This window comes from Nuphar pumila, chromosome 7, assembly GCF_984573655.1.
Source record: "Nuphar pumila chromosome 7, dmNupPumi1.hap1.1, whole genome shotgun sequence".
Lineage (NCBI taxonomy): Eukaryota > Viridiplantae > Streptophyta > Magnoliopsida > Nymphaeales > Nymphaeaceae > Nuphar > Nuphar pumila.
The window spans coordinates 122,052,691-122,072,632 of NC_143255.1; the positions used below are offsets into that span (position 1 = coordinate 122,052,691).

The 19,942-nt window shown below is 40.4% G+C and overlaps 1 protein-coding gene across 1 annotated transcript in view; it reads right to left on the reverse strand.

Annotated features, from left to right (window-relative positions):
* KU70 (ATP-dependent DNA helicase 2 subunit Ku70-like protein) overlaps positions 1–19,942 on the reverse strand; it is a 147,358-nt gene that overhangs the window by 99,885 nt on the left and 27,531 nt on the right. Inside the window, exons 5-8 of the mRNA XM_090015016.1 lie at positions 11,082–11,187; positions 10,875–10,992; positions 10,709–10,792; positions 10,557–10,615 (exon numbers count right to left, since the gene is read on the reverse strand). Of these exons, the coding sequence (XP_089871142.1) occupies positions 10,557–10,615; positions 10,709–10,792; positions 10,875–10,992; positions 11,082–11,187 (367 nt within the window). The remainder of the gene's footprint in view (positions 1–10,556; positions 10,616–10,708; positions 10,793–10,874; positions 10,993–11,081; positions 11,188–19,942) is intronic.

Consider the following 19,942-nt stretch of genomic DNA (forward strand, 5'->3'; position numbering starts at 1 on the left):
CACTCGATCTTGTTAGACACGTGAGAATGAGGCGTGAGAGAGAGAGATAGCTGCGGCAGCAAAGGGGGACTTCAATAATGAAGTCGTGCCCTACTTTATGTTTATATATACATATACAAAACAGTAACTGGGTTGGACCAACGATTTGGATCCATACCCAGACATAACATTACAAGTTACATTGGAGCACCGACCCACACTGGAAAACCCGATCCAATTTATGATACAGTCTTAATAAGGGGACCTGGACTACCAATTTTGTCTTAGGCGGTAGTTTCGCGTTCTTCTGTAGAAGTTAGGAATGTATCTTATTGTTTTGGGCTTTTGGGAGGTTCTCTCGGTGATTCAACCGCTCCCTTAGGATTTCAGTTTCAGCTAGACATTCGGGTTAATAAAACATCAATGCATAATAAACCCCTGAATGTTCTCTTATGTTACGGTTGTCTTGGCCTGCGAGTACCTGCGAGATAATTCAAGAGAAACATTAAATTTTACTTCTTATTAAGCAGACAAAACATTATGAGCTTTATACTTGTACTTGTTAACTTGTGATTAAAAAATTGAACATGTGATTAAGTATTTAAACCAGTGTTTACTTGTCTGATTAGATATTAATTCCTCTTATGTTTTTGTGAGTTAGAATTGTGATATGCAATAAGTTAAATTCATGTTACTTATTTCGTATGTCATGCTTAATATCATGTGTTACTGCCTATATTTAATCATACACATTGCATACTTGTTACACAGTACTTCTGTAAAATCATAGTATTCTCCTACGCAGACTAGTTGTAGTCTGACACCAATTATTTTAATATTTTTCAAAAGAAGAGTAAAAGTCAAAGAGCGATTGCGGGATGGTGTATGGATATGCATGATTTATTGTGTTCCCGAGACTTTAAATTTTAATTTGGCTATTATAATTATGTCATCTAGTTTTCGAACAGATATTATGTTTTAGACTTTTATTGGGAATGAAATGAATGATAATTGCTTTGAGGATTCCTATGACGCGCCTGAAATGCTTAGCTTGTTAAATTGTATATTTTTGTTGTTTTAAAAACTCAAAATTTAGGTTAAATTTCGGGGCGTTACATATTCAACCTCAGTTGATGAAAGTGAAACCCTTTGTTGCTTCTTGCACTACTATGAAATCAGAAATTCACCTAAGAAAACACAAAAACCAGTGGTTGAGTGTCTGTTATTGGGATCATCACCCCAGTCAGCATCAGTATACGCAATTAAATCTAAAGAAGATGAAGCAAATAGAAAGAGGTTTTGAGAAAGATAAGTCTTAATACATCTAATAATATGCAAAACTGCTCCCATTAAATAGAAGTGGGAGCGTGCTAAAATTGACTAGTTGTGTGTACAACGTATGTTATGTCCAGTCTAGTAATTGAAAGGTAAGGGAGTGCTCAAATAAGTTGTCTCTAAAGAGTAGGATCTTTGAGAAGTTCGCCATCATCAATTTGCATCTTGTTGTTGGCAATCTCAGAAGTGTCAACTCTCTTATCATCTATGATAACAAACTTGGAGACAACGTCAAAAGCAAATTTAGACTGAGATAACAAATATCCTCTAGGAGAGTAAGCAACTTTGATTCCTAAGAAATATTTTAAGATGCCTAAATAAATCATTTCAAAATATTTTTTAAGAAGTTTTTTAATATTTTCATCTCTCTGTTTTATCTCTTCCGGTGATGATCATGTCGTCCACATAGAGAAGAAAAATAATAATATCTATATAAAAAATCTTAACAAACAGTGCAGTGTCAATCAAACAAGTTCTAAATCCAATATCAAGAATAACTCGACTAAACCAGTCATACCAAGCCTTTGGGGCTTGTTTAAGTCCATAGAGAGCCTTTTCCAAACGAAAAGTTTTACCCTTATGAACACTTATACCTGGTGTTGCCTCCCTATAAACTTCTTCAACTAGGTTTTCATTAATAAAAGCGTTTTTAACATCCATTTAAAATATGTCATTTTCGAACAGAAGCTAATGTTACTAGAGTTTGAACAGTGGTCATTCTAGCGACTGGAGCAAAGGTTTTCTCATAATCTATGTCATATTCTTGAAAATATCACTTGGCAACTAATCTAGTTTTATATCTTTCAAGAGTTTCATCACTCTTTGTTTTAATTTTGTAAAATGACCTACAACCTATAGGTTTCTTTTTTTTTTTGAAATATCTTAAATGGTCGAAGTATTAACCTTTTCTAAAGCTTCTAACTCTATTTTCATGACTTCTACCCATTCAGAATGTTCTTTAGCTTGAATATAGGTTGAAGCTTCTACATATGAATGGATTAATGCAATAAATGCCTTGTATTTTGGAGAGGAAAAATCGTAAGATACAAACTTTCCAAGTGGCTTGGAAATCCTGGATAACCTTCTAGTATGAACTTCAGACTGTTCAGCATATTTCTCTAGTACACATGGTTGGTTAAGGTCCCTACGCCTAGAATATTGTAAATAATTTTTGTTCCTATGAAATTGCTCTTCAGTAATTATATCATCATGAGCATTATCAAGATCACATTCATCTATTATATCAAGACCACTATCCAGATCACATTCATAATCATATCTTTCATGACTTAAAAATAAATCAAATAAAAAGGAATACTCATCTACTTCTTTTCCCTTTTCAAAGTCAAAAAAAACTTTCTTTTTCTAAGGTTACATTACGTGAAACATATAATTTTTAATTTTTAGGATCAAAGCACGTGTAGCCTTTTTGGTTAACTGCATAACCCAAGAAGGCACAAGGAATAGCACGAGGGGAGAGTTTATCATTGTTGTTAGTAAAAACAAAACATTTGCACCCAAAAATTTTTAGTCTAACATAATCAGGAGATACTTTTAAGAGTTTTTTAACTGGTGTTATATTTTGTAAAGAAGAAGAAGACATTTTATTAATGAGATACAAAGCAGTTAAGGTTGTTTCAAAATTCTTTTGAAACTTGATTTATTATTAGTAGAGTTCTGGTTGTTTCAAGAATATGTCTGTGTTTTCGTTCAGCCAAACCATTTTGTTGTAATGTATGAAGGCCAGATCTTTGATATGTGATACCATGCAAATTTAGATAATCTTTAAATTCCTTTGATAAAAAATTTCCCCCTCAATCTGTGCAAAAAATAGAAATATCCTTTTCAAACTTATTTTTGACCAAGTTGTGAAACATTTGAAAATGTGAAAAGGCCTTGTATTTATGTTTGAGAAAGTAGATCTAAGTATACCTAGAAAAATCAACAACAAAAATCACATAGTATGCATATTCATCCTTTGATATAACTGATGTTGGCCCCCAAACATCTGAATGTATTAGCTCAAGCGATGTAGAAGAAAAAAAAGTTCTTTGATGAAATGGTAATCTCTTCATTTTTCCAAGAATACAGTCTTTAAATGTAAAATTTTAAGAGTTACAAAAAATTTTCAAATTTGAAAAATGTTGAATTTTGGATACATTAGGATGAGTAAGTCGTTTGTGCCATATATCTAATTCTAATTTCCTAACATTATAACAAAAGGTATCCTTGGGTATTTCCAAAAAAATCCATGTAATAGAGTCCTCTTTTTTTATGGCCTTCCCAAATAAGCTTTTCGGGCTAGCGATCATGAAACCAACATCTATTAGAAGAGAAGGAGACACTATATCCATGGTCAGATATTTGTGAAACTGATAAAAGATTTAAATTTAATTTGAGAATACATCTAACTTTTAGAATGGTAATTTTTTTGGAGTTTTATAAAATCTTTTTAAAATTCTCTATTCCTTCTATTGCAAGAGATGTACCATCAGTTGTAAAAACATTTGACATGCTTGACTTGGTATGACATTCAGATAAAATTTTATTAAGGATCATATGAAAGGAAGCACCATAATCAACAAGCCAAAGAGTTTTACTGGGGTCGGAGAAGGATGAAACCGCTTCTCCAATTGAGGCTTCATTTGAAGAAGATACCCCTTTGAGAAGGGGTTGGAGAATCTCCATAAGTTGTGCCGTTGATACGGGTGCATCATTAGTTTCTTGTCAAGAGCCAACTGAAGTCACCTTTTTTCTCCCCTTCTAAACTTTAGACATAGAGGCTTAGTGTGCCCAGGTTCATGACATTTATAGCAAATAACTTTTTTCTTGTCATAATCATTGTCTTGTTTCCAATAAGGCTCGTTATCATGTTCATTTCCTTGTTTCCAATGAGGTGGCTTTTAGGGGCGCATGTAGTTTCCCATTCTAGAGACGGTCAAAATCGAGTCATCTTCATTTTTCAAAGAGTGTTCATTTAACTTATTATGTTCCATACTCAATTCTTTGACAATGTCAATAATAGAAGGTATTTTTCCTCTATGAAGAAGAGCGGATTTGGTGCTTTCAAACTCCGGTCTCAAGTTATTTATAAATTGATAGAAATGTTCTGCATCAAGTTGCTCTTGTCGGAGCTCTATATCTTCTGCGCAATGCCACTTAGACTCAAGAATAGATAATTTTTTCCAAAGTTCGGACAATTCATTGCAGTATTCCCTAATACTTTTGTCTTTTTGAGTCATTGTCTGAACTTTATTTTAAAGATTGCACACATGAGCAATATCCTTAAGAGAATACATATTCTTAAGGTATTCTGAAGCTTTGTTAGCATGCTCAAATTTTGTGAGACTAGAGCATTTTTTAAGATTAACAATATTGATTAACCAAGACATAATCTTGGCATATCTCATTCTCCACTCTTTTTTCATAAGTGGCTAGAGCCTTAATCTTCTCCTCATATGCAAGAGGCATCTTTTTTTCATTCTCTACCTTTGTGAAGAATAGTTTAGTCTCCAAATCGAAACCATCAATTAATCCCCACAATCCTTTAACCATACGTGGTGTTTCATTATTGAAGACCACATTACAAAATTAGTATCATTAAGTTTCATGGGTACGATGGTGACTTTTTCATTGTCATCCATCCTTACTAGGTAGACAGAAAGAGAACAAAAGAAAAAAGAACAAGAGAGGTAGATGAGAAAAGAGAGGGTAATAGTACAAGCACGCCACCACGAGCACACAAGCACTTGAATCACCAAAAAAAAAATTTATCCTATGAGCACGAAAATGAGACAATACGCAATCCTAAGAGTCAAGAGCGAACCTTGCTCTGATACCATGTAAAGAAAACAGAAACAACTAACAAGATCTACCACAATGCTAAAGTGAATACACCAAAAAGCCATAAATGGGCTTACTCACAAAACTCACACAAGGGGCAAGACAAGAAGATAAAATAAATAATATTTTATTGATAACCTTCATGCAAGAAGCATACATGCTGTGGGGCTTTGCCCCATATTTATACACAAAGGAGAGGGACTCCATAGAGAGTCGTTGGAGTCCCAACGGCTCAAAATATCGTTGGGACCCCAACGACTCTTATGGTGTTGACTAGTCAGCATGTGTTGACTAGTTCAATTACAAAAAAGAAAAATAAAGAAATAGAAAAATATATTTATATAAATAAATATGCATAATATATATGTGTATATATAAATATATATATTTACAATTTTTAACATAAACACCATACAAGAATGTATAAAAATAAAACTTCATGCACCATAAAAATGGATGCAGATGGCCCCATATAACAGGTAACAGGTTGGGTTTGGGTTGGGTTAGATCTGAAACTGGTCTGACCCATACCTGTGAAGTACCAGTACCCATGTCGGCACAAGGCACCCTTCCAGAAGTATCCATGGTACATAGAGGTGCATTCATAAGATAACAAGTATAACTATTACCGTGTAAATAATGCAAAACATCACCTAATGAGTACAACTTCAAAAAGAAAAGAATCATGACCAACAAAATAGCAACTTCAACATTTCTATAAAAAACTACATAATTTTCCACCATTTACCTACCATAATATAAACATCAGAAATGAAAACATTTTTCCTACAGCTTAACATCAGCAGCAGTCTACAGTTTAGCTACAAGCCTACAACTACAATTCTCTACCTAGTTAAACAGATGCAATTATACTCTCTCTCTCTCTCTCTCTCTCTCTCTCTCTCTCTCTCTCTCTCTCTCTCTCTCTCTCTCTCTCTCTATATATATATATATATATATATATATATATATATATATATCTTAGAATATGAGAACTAGAGTGTGAACTAAGATTTTCATGGGGTTTTTTTTTCTTAAATCTGACCATTCAAATGTGATCTAACATGCTTGGTTTTAAAAGGAGCAACTTCGAATCATCCGATTGTGATGCATAAGCAGGACTTTTTAAGGCTTGAAAATATATGGCTCAGAATTTTCATAAATATTTAAGCATCCAAAATCATGTTTTTCTTTTGTTGAAAAAACATGATCTACCAGTCAATCCCTAGCAAATGGGCCATGTTGAACACATCTGCAGGGTCGGTTTCGCTAAAAAAGTATCAGAAATGCCTAGTTCACACTCTAGTTCTCATTTCCAGTTCTCATATTCTAGTGGCCCAATATACACACACACACATACATACATACATGTATAAAACATATATAACAGGCATATTATATATAATATATGTATAAAATATATAATTTATAAATATATAGTATATAAAACAAGCCAAACCAAGACGAACTTGCCATGTTCGTGCTCGGGTCATTTACCTAAATGATCTGGCTCATAGCTCAGCTCATATACCTAAATGAGCTAAACAACGAGTTGCTCATCTCGTTTCCCAGCCCTATTCACGTCAACAGGAATGACCTTTGGAGTTTCTTGTTGAAGAAGAAATCAAGAATGAAAAGAAAGAGAAAGAAAAAGTAGTGAATCTCAATCCAATTTTAGATAATTGGCTTGCCAAAGACCAAAAACTCACAAGTTGGATTAAGTCTACCTTTATTGAAGACATTATTGCACAAGGGGTTGGTCCCCATTTAACAATAGAATTCACTGAATTATTCAAAGGAATAGGCAAATAAGGAGTAGATGAGATTCTCACATCAATTAACTCTCCCTTAGGTTCTTCACCATGGTAATAGAGATACTTTAAAAGAATGTCAAATCCATAGACGAACTTTTTTACAAGATTGTAACATTTATATCTCCTCTGAGTTCATGAATACATAAGTGTTAAAATGTGTAATCTCATATAATATCTCATATGTAATCTCATAGACATGTAATGTTTTATCTCCTTTCTAGTTAGGATTTTTCGTTTAATTAATTCTAGTTAAAATACAACTAGAATTAGCCAAACCAGTCCATCATTGGACTGATTTGGCCTTTACCTTTTTGACTAGTCAAAAAGGTACCTTTTTGACCAAGTCAAAAAGGTAAATCCAAAAAGAGTTGTTGGACTCCCCAACAGCTCTATTAGAGCCGTTGGAGAGTCCAACATCTCTCTTAAGGCTTCTCTCTACCTCTCTATAAATATGGGGTTATTCCCCTTGTAAAGACTTACTCTTGTTTTGGGGTTTTATCTCAAATCAATAAAATTGTTTATTTTTCATTTTTATACCCGTTTCGGGTTGTGTGTATTCTTAAGTTCTCTTTGTGAACCTTTGTGGTTCTTACGGTGTATTTGTGAGAACTTGTTGAGAGACATTTGTTGTAGCGTATTTTTCACTTTCTTACATGGTATCAGAGCAAGGTCGGTGGACGTGTATTGGGAAGCGTGCCATGCAACTACTCTTCAAGAAAGTGAAGTCTCTTTGAAGGAGTGCACGTGTGTAGCCTTGAAGGGCGTGGAAGGCTACATATTTTCGATCTTTGTGGTTAAAATATTCCTCTTCCCACTTGCTTTTCTTCTTCCCCTCTCATTCCCAAGCTTGTAAAATAGATGACAATGATAATGTCACCATTAAGTCCATAAAACTCAACGATTCAAACTATGTAACATGGGCTTCAATCATGAAGCATCTTATTTGGGGAAAGGGTATATGGGGCTTAGTTGATGGAACTGATAAGGAACCTAAACTAACGCTCACTAAAGAAGAAGGTGGAAGAGAAGTACCTCTTTCGGAGGTGGAAAAAACTAAGGCCATCTCCACATATGAAAAGGAATGGAAAGAATGGAGAATGGGTCACGCCAAGATCATGTCTTGGCTAATTTCTAATAGACATAAAGAAGTGTTCAAGTCTCGCAAAATTTGAACATGCTAATGATGCGTGGGAATATCTTAAGAGAATGTATTCTCTTAAAGATATTGCTCATATATGTAACTTACAAGAAAAGGTTCGAAATATGGTTCAAGGAGAGAGAAGTATTAGATAATACTACTATAGCTTATCCGAACTATGGGAAGAGTTGGCTCTTCTTGAACCAAAGTGGCATTGTCCACAAGACATTGAGCTTCGCCAAAATCAAGTAAATGCGGAGCATTTTTTCAATTTATAAATGGGTTGAGACTCGAATTTGAATCAACCAAGTCCGCTCTTCTACATCGGGGAAATGTTCCCTCTATTGAAGATACCATTGAAGAGCTAAGTATGGAAGAAAATAGACTCAAGAAACGAGTCGACAAAAGCGATGATGATATAGTTTTAGTTGTATCTAGACCAGGTAATCACATTCGCACATACAAACCTCCACATATTGGGAGAATAAACAATGAAAGGCAAGGAGGCGATTTTGAAAGGAGAAAAGTTATTTGTTATTACTGTCATGAACCCGGACATGTTAAAACTTACTGTCCAAAGTTGAAAAAATCTTATGAGAAGAAGGTAGTTGTTGTTGAATCAAAAGAATCAAATGAGACATCCATTGGAAACATGTCCCTATCTAAGCTGGTGGAGGCTCTACAACCTCTTATTAAAGGAACTTCTCCCTCAGCTGGAGTTGTGATCTCTTTTGTTGGCACCTCCGATCTAGGTAAACCCCTATGGCTTCTTGACTCTGGTGCTTCTTTTCACATGACACCAAATTTAAAATTATTGTCGCATTGTTATGACTCAAGTGGATAGAGTGTTTTTACTGCGGATGGAACATCCCTTGAGATAAAAGGAATAGGAAATTTCGAAAATAACTCTCAAAACTCAAAAGGATTTTGTGTTCCAAAGATTAGATATATCCCCAAACTTAATCTAAATCTCTTATTTGTTTCTCAATTAACTGATCATGGGTGTAATGTTTCCTTCTCTTCTCATGATTGTAAGTACAGGATCACCAGTCAGGGAAGCTGATTGGGGAAGGCCATAGAGAAGGAGGCTTATATTACATGGATTTTTTGAAATTACCCAAGAAAACATTATGCTGCAATGTTCAAAAAGTAGGCTTGGATCTTTTACACCAAAGATTTGGTCACCCTTGTATATCCAAGCTTCAGTACTTTCCAAACATGGAAAAAAATTGTAATTTTGAAACTTTCACTTGTGAAAAATGTATTCTTGGAAAAATGAAACGACTAGCATTTCAAGAAAGAACTTTTGTCTCCACTCGACCACTTGAATTAATTCACTCTGATGTTTGGGGTCCTGCACCAGTTACGTCAAAAGGTGGGTTTGTATACTATGTAATTTTCGTGGATGACTTTACACGATATACCTGGATTTACTTTCTCAAACACAAATTTGAAGTGTTTGAGACGACTATTTACTTTCTCAAACACAAATCTTTCGAAAATGACGACTATTTATTTTCTTAAATTTAAGGATGAAGTGAGATTTATCTTAGTATTTATCATAAGATGGTTTAACGATAATACCGGACTTCATTAGTGATACAATATCTCTAAAGCAGTACAGAATTGTCTTAGCATCACATTGCATCTCAGACATTATATGCTCACACACTTGTTGTTGCTATAAGAACAGTCATTTGTAAAAGGTAACTCGTGCTTTGCTATTTGAGATGAATGTCCCTAAAGATTATTGGTTAGGAGTTGTATTTATGGTAGACCAATAGGATACCATTATATGTGTCTGAATGAAGATCCTTCTATAATATCTGAGCTCCCAATCCCTAATTTGCCATGTGACATGAAGTTTTTGGTTACACCGCACATGTTTACCTAGTTTACACAGACAAACTTGAAATTGTATCTTCTTATCGTAAGAAAGTGAAAAATACGCTACAACAAATGTCTCTCAACAAGTTCTCACAAATACACCATAAGAACCACAAAGGTTCACAAAGAGAACTTAAGAATACACACAACCCGAAACGGGTATAAAAATGAAAAATAAACAATTTTATTGATTTGAGATAAAAACCCAAAACAAGAGTAAGTCTTTACAAGGGGAATAGCCCCATATTTATAGAGGTAGAGAGAAGCCTTAAGAGAGATGTACTCTCCAACGGCTCTAATAGAGCTGTTGGGGAGTCCAACAACTCTTTTTGGATTTACCTTTTTGACTTGGTCAAAAAGGTACCTTTTTTACTAGTCAAAAAGGTAAAGGCCAAATCAGTCCAATGATGGACTGGTTTGGCTAATTCTAGTTGTATTTTAACTAGAATTAATTAAACGAAAAATCCTAACTAGGTACTCCAGTCACTTTACCTTTAAGTGACAAGAACCTGTTAGCTCAAAGGCCTCAAGAAACAATCAAATGTTATTGGAAGACTTACTTCTCAACGGCAGATGGCATGAACTGAGTTAACTGTTCACCTTCAAGCCCAACCAGTTCCTAACAAGTCAACAAGTAATGAAACATAACAGGGATTAGTGGATAGCCACGACAAACCCAAATAAAAATTCATGACAAAAGCTACAAGCACACCGCGTAAAATATAGAAGCATTGAACTCCTCGCCTGGCCTATTCATGGGAAGGAGTTCAATTGAGATTCCAAGATCCTGTGCATCCTGTTAAAGAAAACAGCTAACATTATGTTGCTCGTATCAAAAAAAAATCTCATTGGCAATCAAGTTCCATCATATGCAATACTTTAGCACGCTGTAGTGTTGTCCTCTTCATATCTGATTTGATCGCTCCTTGTAAACAACCAAAAGGGTCATCTTCATTTGTGAAAATAAGTATACGCTTATCAACATTCTTTGCAGATCTGTAAATGATAAAACAACTTAAGTGCACACTTTCAAGCAGAGCAGAAAAAAAGAAACCAAACAAACAGAAAAGATTAAGAATACTCACCCTTTGCGCAATAATGCCTGTGAAGCCCATAAAGCATTGTATAGGGAGTTCTCCCTAGTTCCAGAAACAATCCCATTTCGACTTCCAACTTTTTTCAAGAAAGTCTCTGGCATATGAACGCACTTCAATTAGTATGAACAGTCCAAAAGAGGAAAGGTTAATGGATTAATAAAAAAAGGCAGGTTTCACTAAGAGAAAATAATTGCAAAGGCATAACGTAATAAATGAACAATTAGCAATAGATGTAGGCACATCTATAATATGTTTAGCATTTGTATTTTGTCTATTATGATAAACATCAATTTGAATCAATGTAGATTTCAGAAGAGTAATTTATTTTTACACCTAATACTGTCTACAAAAAATTATACAGATTGGTTCCCCTATTGGGCTATGTTTCCAATGTCGCCGACATGCTATCAAGTGTGATTACCATACCTCATGACTACCTTCCAATCTTAGTTATCTCCTTGATATTTTCATTCCACAGGGGCTCTTCGAGAATAGTATTTTCTACCACCATAGAATAGAGCGATAGATTTTCCATAGTTAATTATTCCACCAAAGTTGATGACAATGTAATTCCACAGATTGTCTTCACGCAGAAACCTGAAGCAGTTTGGAATTTTCTCTATGAACCATGGTACTCGACAGGAACATGACATTGCCACACAAGTTCACTTCTAAACCCAATTAGTAGGACAACCAAAGATCCATATTGATACAGGGCAGGACCCGATTGGGCCCATCGTGCCACCCGATCTGCCACAAAGGACAGATGAGCGGCTTCACGTGTATGACCCCCTTGCAGGTACGGAGCCGCGACGCAGGGAGGTACCCCTGCGCACCTACTCCAGGCGTGGTGGAGTTTGCAAGTCACAGAACCAGCAGCAGATGGAAGTTGACCCGGATCGCGGTTCGGATCCAAGTCTGGACCCGCGACCCGAGTCCAGTAAATAGCCTTTAAAAGGCCCATGCCTAGGGTTGCGTGGGGGGAGGTTTTTGAAAAGCTTCAGCCGTCATTTCTTTCTGTTCTTTTTTGCTTATTCATTGTTACTTGCATTCTTTTTCCTTCATTCATTTACTATTGGTTGTTTTCCCCATTGATTATTGAAACTTATTGAGAATAATAAAGAGTTTGGGCCACACCGATTCACGGTGGGCTTCTGTTTTCATTCCTCCTCCGACGTGGACTGCATCAAAGTGGTATCAGAGCTCCGGCGTCCACCTTCATCAGCGAGATGACTCTTGAAGCGGGGACCGATCTGGCACGAGGCGAAGAGCGTGAGGAGGCTGGCAGCGAAGATCCCTTACTGCGCGTAATGGACGTGTTGACGAAAATCCAGGAGAATATGCTGCGAATGAGTAGGGATATCGTCGGTCTGTCGAAGAGGATGGATGGGTTTGAGGACCGTGTAACAACACTCGAATCGCCCAAAGAGCCGTGCGCAATACCGGGCGTAGACCTCGTCGATGGCGCAGCCGCAGGTTCGATTCCCAACATTGCCGATCCCCAGCAGCCGACGCAACTCCAGCAGGGTCGTGTCGCTGCGTTCCTGCCGGCGACAGCCATCACCCCTGATCTGGGCATCTTTCAGCAGCACCAGGGAGCCCCGATGAGCAGTAACTCCCTGGTAATGGTCCCTCACCCCAAACAGCGTGCTCCTGTGTTGGGATCGCAGGTGGGGCCGAGCCTGCAGGACCCCAGCAGTGCGCTGGGTCCACCTGCAAGTCTGGGCTCGTGGTCACGTGTACCTGTGGCTACGCCGCAGGTTGACCCAAGCCTGCAGGGCCCCAGCCTTGCGCTGGGCCCACCTGCAGGCCCTGGCTCATGGCAGGGCGTCACGCAAGGTGCACTGCAGATGGAGCTGGGTCGGCAGGGCCCCAGCGTCACGTTGGGCCCTGCCGCAGACCCGGGTTCGTCTGCCCGAATCTGGAGAGATTCATCTCTCCCTCCCGATCCCGCGCGGGGAGGCTCCGAGATTGCACCTCTACGAGCGGGAGCGGGCCAAACCCATTTGGTTGGACCAGACCCAAGAGGGTCCAGCCCAGTGTTCGCTACAGCAGGGCACAGGCCTGTTTCGCTGGGACCAGCCGTTGGGTCTCAGGGAGCGGGGCGGGGTCTAGACCCCCCTTACCCAGCCTACCTAATTGGTTCCAGTTCGCAGGCAGCCCCGAACCAGAACCAACCCATTAATTTTGACCCTCAAAATAAACCCCATGTCGACCCAAACCCATATCGGACCCGGACGAAGCTCCAGTTTGGATTTGAGCCGGGTCAAAACCACACCCATAATCTTATGGATCGGGGATCGAGTTCAAACCAAGCCTCTTATCCCCACAACTCGAACCTCGATCCAACCCATCCATATCTGGGTTCGACGAGTAGTGTAGGAACGGACCCGATCCATATCCCATCGGGCGAGTCAACCCATCAATATACCCACTAGGCCCTGTACCCAAACCCAAACCCACCTGTCCACCCAACCCTGACCCAGAACCCAATACAGCATCCGACCCAACACCATACTCCTAACCCACAACCATATTATACGAACCCTACCCGCCAGGAACCCGAACCCTCCACCCTACCTTGGACTCCTCGTCATCCCAGTAGCCCAATACCGACCGCAGATGGTGCCCGCCCACGGGCAAGCCAGACCGAGGCAATGTTAGCAGGAACCAGCGCGCCCTGACCGCCGACCCCTCATCGGTAGAGTTCGACAGCACCAGCATCCCGGCGAGCAGTACCGCACTACGGACAATGAAGCAGTATGGGACGACGACATTTTCTGGAACGAGCATCCTGCAGGAATGGTGGAGCCGCGACAACAGAGAGCACCAGAACACTCCACTTACGGGGTAAAACTGGATCTTCCAGAGTTTGCGGGGCGATTCGACGCGGAGCAATTCTTCGACTGGTCTTATGTCTTGCAGTTCTTCTTCGACTATCACACCGTCGCTGAACATCGTCGTGTCTCTCTAGCGTCTACTCGATTGAGAGGCCTAGCACAGACATGGTGGGTGGAGCTACAACGATCGAGAGAGCGGCAGGGATTAGAGCGCGTACAGTCATGGGAGGAAATGCAAATATTTATACAGTCAAAATTTGTGCCTTCGGATCACGCCGAGCGAGCCTACAAGGAATACCTGACCCTGCGTCGAGGCTCCCGAACTGTAGCAGAGTACACTGCGGAGTTCCATCGTCTTTCCCTACGTGTGCAGATCGAGGAAACAGCCTGCCAGCAGGTCACGAGGTACATTTCGGGTCTCCATCCTGCTATCTTTGATGATTTTAGTTGTGTCACAGTTGAGACATTAGATCAGGCCAGCAGTTACGCGATGAACATCGAGGACAAGCTGAAAAGGATGCAAGAATATAGGACTTCCCGTAGTGAACCCACCAGTCGACCTAAGTCGGGTTTCCCAACCAGGGGAGCAAGCTCCCCTAGTGATTCAAAGCCTAGAGCAGACTTTAGCAAACCTGACCAGTCAGGCCCATCTTTCCACACCCGGTCCAAAGCCAAACCTAATGAGTCGACCCTTCGGTGTTTTAGATGTCAGGAGTTAGGGCATGTCGCGTCTAAGTGTCCCACCGTGAGCAAGAACACACATCTTGTTGAAGGAATTGTAGAGTCCGCATCTGCGAGTGAGAGTGATAGTGACACCAAGTCATTAGTTGAAGACAAGGATGAGAGGGAAGTTATAGAGTTCGACGGTAACGTCGAAAGTTTGTTGTCCATCCGTCATGTGTTGACCACACCCCGAGAATCGGCCCCATCGAAATGGCTAAGGAATAACATTTTTAGGACCCGGTGCAACTATGAGGGTCACGCTTGTGATGTTATCATTGACACCGGAGCATGCGAGAACATGGTGTCTGAGAGTGTGGTTTCTACCTTGAAACTCAACACCGAGAAGTTGTCCCAACCCTATAAGATGGCCTGGTTCAAGAAAGGAAACGAGGTTCCCATCACTCAGTGATGCCTAATCCGGTTTTCCATGGGGGAACACTACCACGATGAGGTGTGGTGTGATGTAGCCCCTATGCACGCGTGTCACATCCTTTTGGGACGTCCCTGGCAGTTTGATCGCCAGACAACTCACGATGGCCGCAAAAACACATACTCTTTTATCTTTAATGGCCATAAGATAGTCCTTCTACTTATCAAGGAAACCGGCTTTCCCACAGTGGACAAACCTGAGCGAGTCCCCAGACTAGCAGGCCTCTCGTACCGGCTTTTCTTGAACCATTGTCAGGAAGATGGCTATTGTTATGCCCTGGTAGCAAAGCCCGTGATGAGTTCGTCAGTGTCCATTCCCGCGGACGTTGCCCCTCTTCTAGAGGAGTTCCGCGACATTATGTCGGATGACCTACCTGATGGATTACCTTCGACAAGGGTAGTCCAGCATGCCATTGACTTTGTGTCAGGGTCCAGTCTACCCAACCTTCCCGCATATCACATGAACCCCTCCGAGCATACCGAGTTATTAAGACAGGTTCAGGAATTACTGTAAAAGGGTTTCATTCGCGAGAGTGTTAGCCCTTGTGCAGTACCCGCCTTACTCCTAAGAAAGATGGGTCCATGCGCATGTGTGTGGATAGTCGCGCGATCAATCGCATCACAGTCAAATACCGTTTTCCCATTCCCCGTTTGGACGATATGTTTGATATGTTATCTGGTGCCTCCATTTTCTCTAAAATAGATTTAAAAAGCGAGTATCACCAGATTTGTATACGGGAAGGGGATGAGTGAAAAACGACATTCAAGACACGTGATGGATTGTACAAGTGGTTAGTCATGCCGTTTGGATTATCTAATGCCCCAAGTACATTCATGAACATGATGACCCAAGTCCTGCGTCCGTGTATTGGGAATGTTGTTGTCTACTTTGACGATATTTTGATTTATAGTTCGTCATTGTCCGATCATTTAAGTCACCTGCGTCAAGTCTTAGAAATTTTGAGGAAGGAAAAATTGTATGCCAATGCAAAAAAGTGTGAGTTTATGACGTCCAGTGTCGTGTTCTTAGGTTTTATTGTGTCATCCAATGGAGTCAAGGCCGACCCCGCAAAAGTCCGCCTGATTGTCGATTGGCCTACCCCAAAGACTATAGGAGAGATCCGTAGCTTCCATGGGTTAGCCACTTTTTACCGACGTTTCGTGAGAAATTTTAGCACCCTCATGGCCCCCATCACGGAGTGCCTAAAGGGTACTAGCTTTCATTGGATGCCCGCGGCTGGAAAAGCCTTTACGATCGTCAAAGAAAAAATGACGAGTGCTCCTGTCTTAGCCCTCCCTGATTTTAGTACAGTCTTTGAGGTTGAGTGTGATGCCTCCAAAGTGGGGATTGGCGCAGTCTTGAGTTAGAATCGTAGACCTTTTGCCTTCTTTAGTGAGAAGCTGACTCAGGCCAGGTTCCAGTATTCCACTTACGATGTTGAGTTTTATGTCGTGGTACAAGCCCGTTATTATTGGAGACATTATCTCATTTATAAGGAATTTGTCTTGTACACGGACCATGAAGCATTGAAGTATCTGAATAGTCAAAAGAAGTTGAGTGCTCGTCATGCCAAGTGGGTCAGCTTCTTGCAAGAGTACACATTTTCGCTTCGCCATCAATCTGGTGCCCTGAACAAGGTGGCTGACGCTCTTAGTAGGAAGAACAGCCTTTTGATGACTATGTCAGTGCAGGTCATTGGTTTCGAACAATGCAAGGAATTATACCCCACGGACCCTGATTTTCACCAAGTCTGGGAAGAGTGCATCTCTTAAGATCGCACCCTCGAGCCCCGTTTTTGTATTCATAATGGTTACCTCTTCCGTGGGAACAAATTATGTGTGCCCGATTTCTCCCTTAGGCTTCTGTTGATTTCTGAATTACATGAAGGAGGGTTAGCAGGCCATTTCGGGCATGATAAGACATTCGCTCTATTAGATGAACGATACTTTTGGCCCAAAATGCGCAAAGATGTTGTCAAGTTCATCCAAGGGTGTCATGTGTGTCAAGTGTCCAAGGGTCATCGTCAGAATAGTGGTCTGTATACTCCGTTACCCATTCCTGAACAGTCGTGGGAGCACGTATCCATGGATTTTATCGTGGGCCTCCCCAGAACACCACGTCGTTTTGATTTAATTTTAGTTGTTGTTGACCGGTTCTCCAAAATGGCTATCTTTGTCCCGTGTAAGCGAACCACCGATGCCTCTTTAGTCGCGTCCTATTATTTCAAGGACGTTGCCCGCTTCCATGGCCTACCCCACACAATCACTTTTGATCGTGACACACGTTTTATGAGTCACTTTTGGAAATCGTTATGGGCCCTATTGAAGACTAAGCTTCAGTTCAGTAGTGCGTATCACCCCCAGACCGATGGTCAAACCGAAGTTGTGAACCGCACCTTAGGAAATTTGTTACGGAGCTTAGTGGGGGAAAATGTCGAAACTTGGGACCTCGTATTGCCCCAAGCCGAGTTCAAATATAACAATTTCATTAACCGTTCTACTGGTAAATCTCCGTTCCAAGTAGTGTATGGTCGGTCACCCACCCATGTCGTTGACCTAGCCCCTGTGTCAGATCTTTCAGCTCCAGCTCCGGATGCTTTTGATGTCGTCGAATATATGCGTGACATTCACAGACAAGTCCGTGTCAAACTTGTCGAAAGCTACGAGGCCTACAAAGCTTTCGTAGATCAGGGTCGTCGTGATGTCCACTTCCAGGTCGGTCAACTCGTCTAGGTGTATCTGCGTCAAGAGCGTTTTCCTGTAGGCACCTAAAGCAAATTAAGTCCTAAGAAGTATGGCCCTTTTAGGATCCTTCAGCGATTGGGTTCGAATGCCTACCTCCTTGAACTGCCCGATGATTGGCATATTTCCCCTATTTTGAACGTGGCTGATCTATATGCTTACTGTGGCAACAACAAGTCGTCAGAGCCGACTTCTTCCCAACCAGGGGAGAATGATGCAGGGCAGGACCCGATTGGGCCCATCGTGCCACCCGATCTGCCACAAAGGACAGATGAGCGGCTTCACGTGTATGACCCCCTTGCAGGTACGGAGTCGCGACGCAGGGAGGTACCCCTGCGCACCTACTCCAGGCGTGGTGGAGTTCGCACGTCACAGAACCAGCAGCAGATGGAAGTTGACCCGGATCGCGGTTCGGATCCAAGTCTGGACCCGCGACCCGGGTCCAGTAAATAGCCTTTAAAAGGCCCACGCCTAGGGTTGCGTGGGGGGAGGTTTTTGAAAAGCTTCAGCCGTCATTTCTTTCTGTTCTTTTTTACTTATTCCTTGTTACTTGCATTCTTTTTCCTTCATTTCTTTACTATTGGTTGTTTTCTCCATTGATTATTGAAACTTATTGAGAATAATAAAGAGTTTGGGCCACACCGGGCTTCTGTTTTCATTCCTCCTCCGGCATGGACTGCATCACATATCCAAGACACTTATGATTTTTCTGTTTTTTTGTGTTTAAATCAAGACAGAATATTCCTTTTGTTTCAAAAGTTCAGCACTATGTCACATGGGTGCGGGTGCGGCACTTTCAAAAAACCTGGGTGCGGGGGTGCAGCAAAAATATAAAAAATTATATATATATATAAAGTCCAAAAGTTGGACATAAATGACACTGGGTGTGTTGACTGCACCCAGGGTCAGGTTGATCGCATCGGGTGCGGGTGCGGCACCTAGTTGGAGAATCCCTGTGACGTATAGGGCAAAAAAAAATTTCTTGGCACTTAAAAAAAATTTCTTGGCAACTTTTTTTAAGTCCAAAAATTGGACCAAAATGACCCTGGGTGGGTTGACCGCATCGCGTCGACGCCGGTGCGGCACCCTGCTAGCCGAATCCCTGTGACATAGGTTCAGCATGATTTATTGATTCTTTATCCTTCATTGAGCACCACTTAGAATCAGTTCATTATTGAGCAATCAGCAGACATGGAAAATTTAGTTGTGGAACATAATAAAATAAACAATCCTGGCAGGTCTAGGAAAAGCCTATAAGGCTTTCAGTCCGTTGCTTGTAATTCATACCCATGGATCTCCTTAACGTAACAAGATCCTTTGCAGTGACTCGTGAATCTGTCACCAAACAACTGAACATATGAAGCAACCATGAATCTCACTATTTTGAACATCTTTAGTTTCATTTTCCACAAGGATGGCCATGGTAGCGAAAATGGAATTCTTTTTCTGCCCAAGGACATGACCAGACCAGATACAGTGCACACTCAATATTTCTCTTTGCAGCCCAATCATGCACCACTTCTGTAAGAAACTCTCAATAACCAAGATAACACATACTCAACTAATATGACAAGCTTATCAACATTGCCTGAAATGGAACCATGATGTTAGTGTTCAAATATGTCCACCTATATATATACATATATATATATATATATCATGCTTAATTGATGTAATACCCGGTAAGGGTATAGTTGTCTTTTTCCTCATTTTACGCATATTCACTTTATGAATATGTTTGTAATATTTTTTCTTCTTTTTTTTTTTTTTCTTTTTCTTTCTCTTTCTCTTTCTCTTTGACCAAGAGGGGCCCACAACTATAGACGTTGGGGCCCCTCTAACGGTTAGTTTTCTAACTGTTGGAGGGGCTCCAACGTTCATATTGGAGCCCCTCCTTGGCTCTTGTGTATATATAGGGGTCTTCCCCTTTGTAATGTGTCAAGCTTTATCCAAAAAGCTCTCTTGTTTTTCAATACAAAGTTATTATTTGTATGCCTTTGTGCATGTGTATCTGTGCCTTTGTGCACTTGTGGGTGTTCTTTTTGTTCTTTTATGCACACATCCCTTTGTGGATTTGGTGTTTTATATATATTGTCTCTTTGTAGACATTTTCAC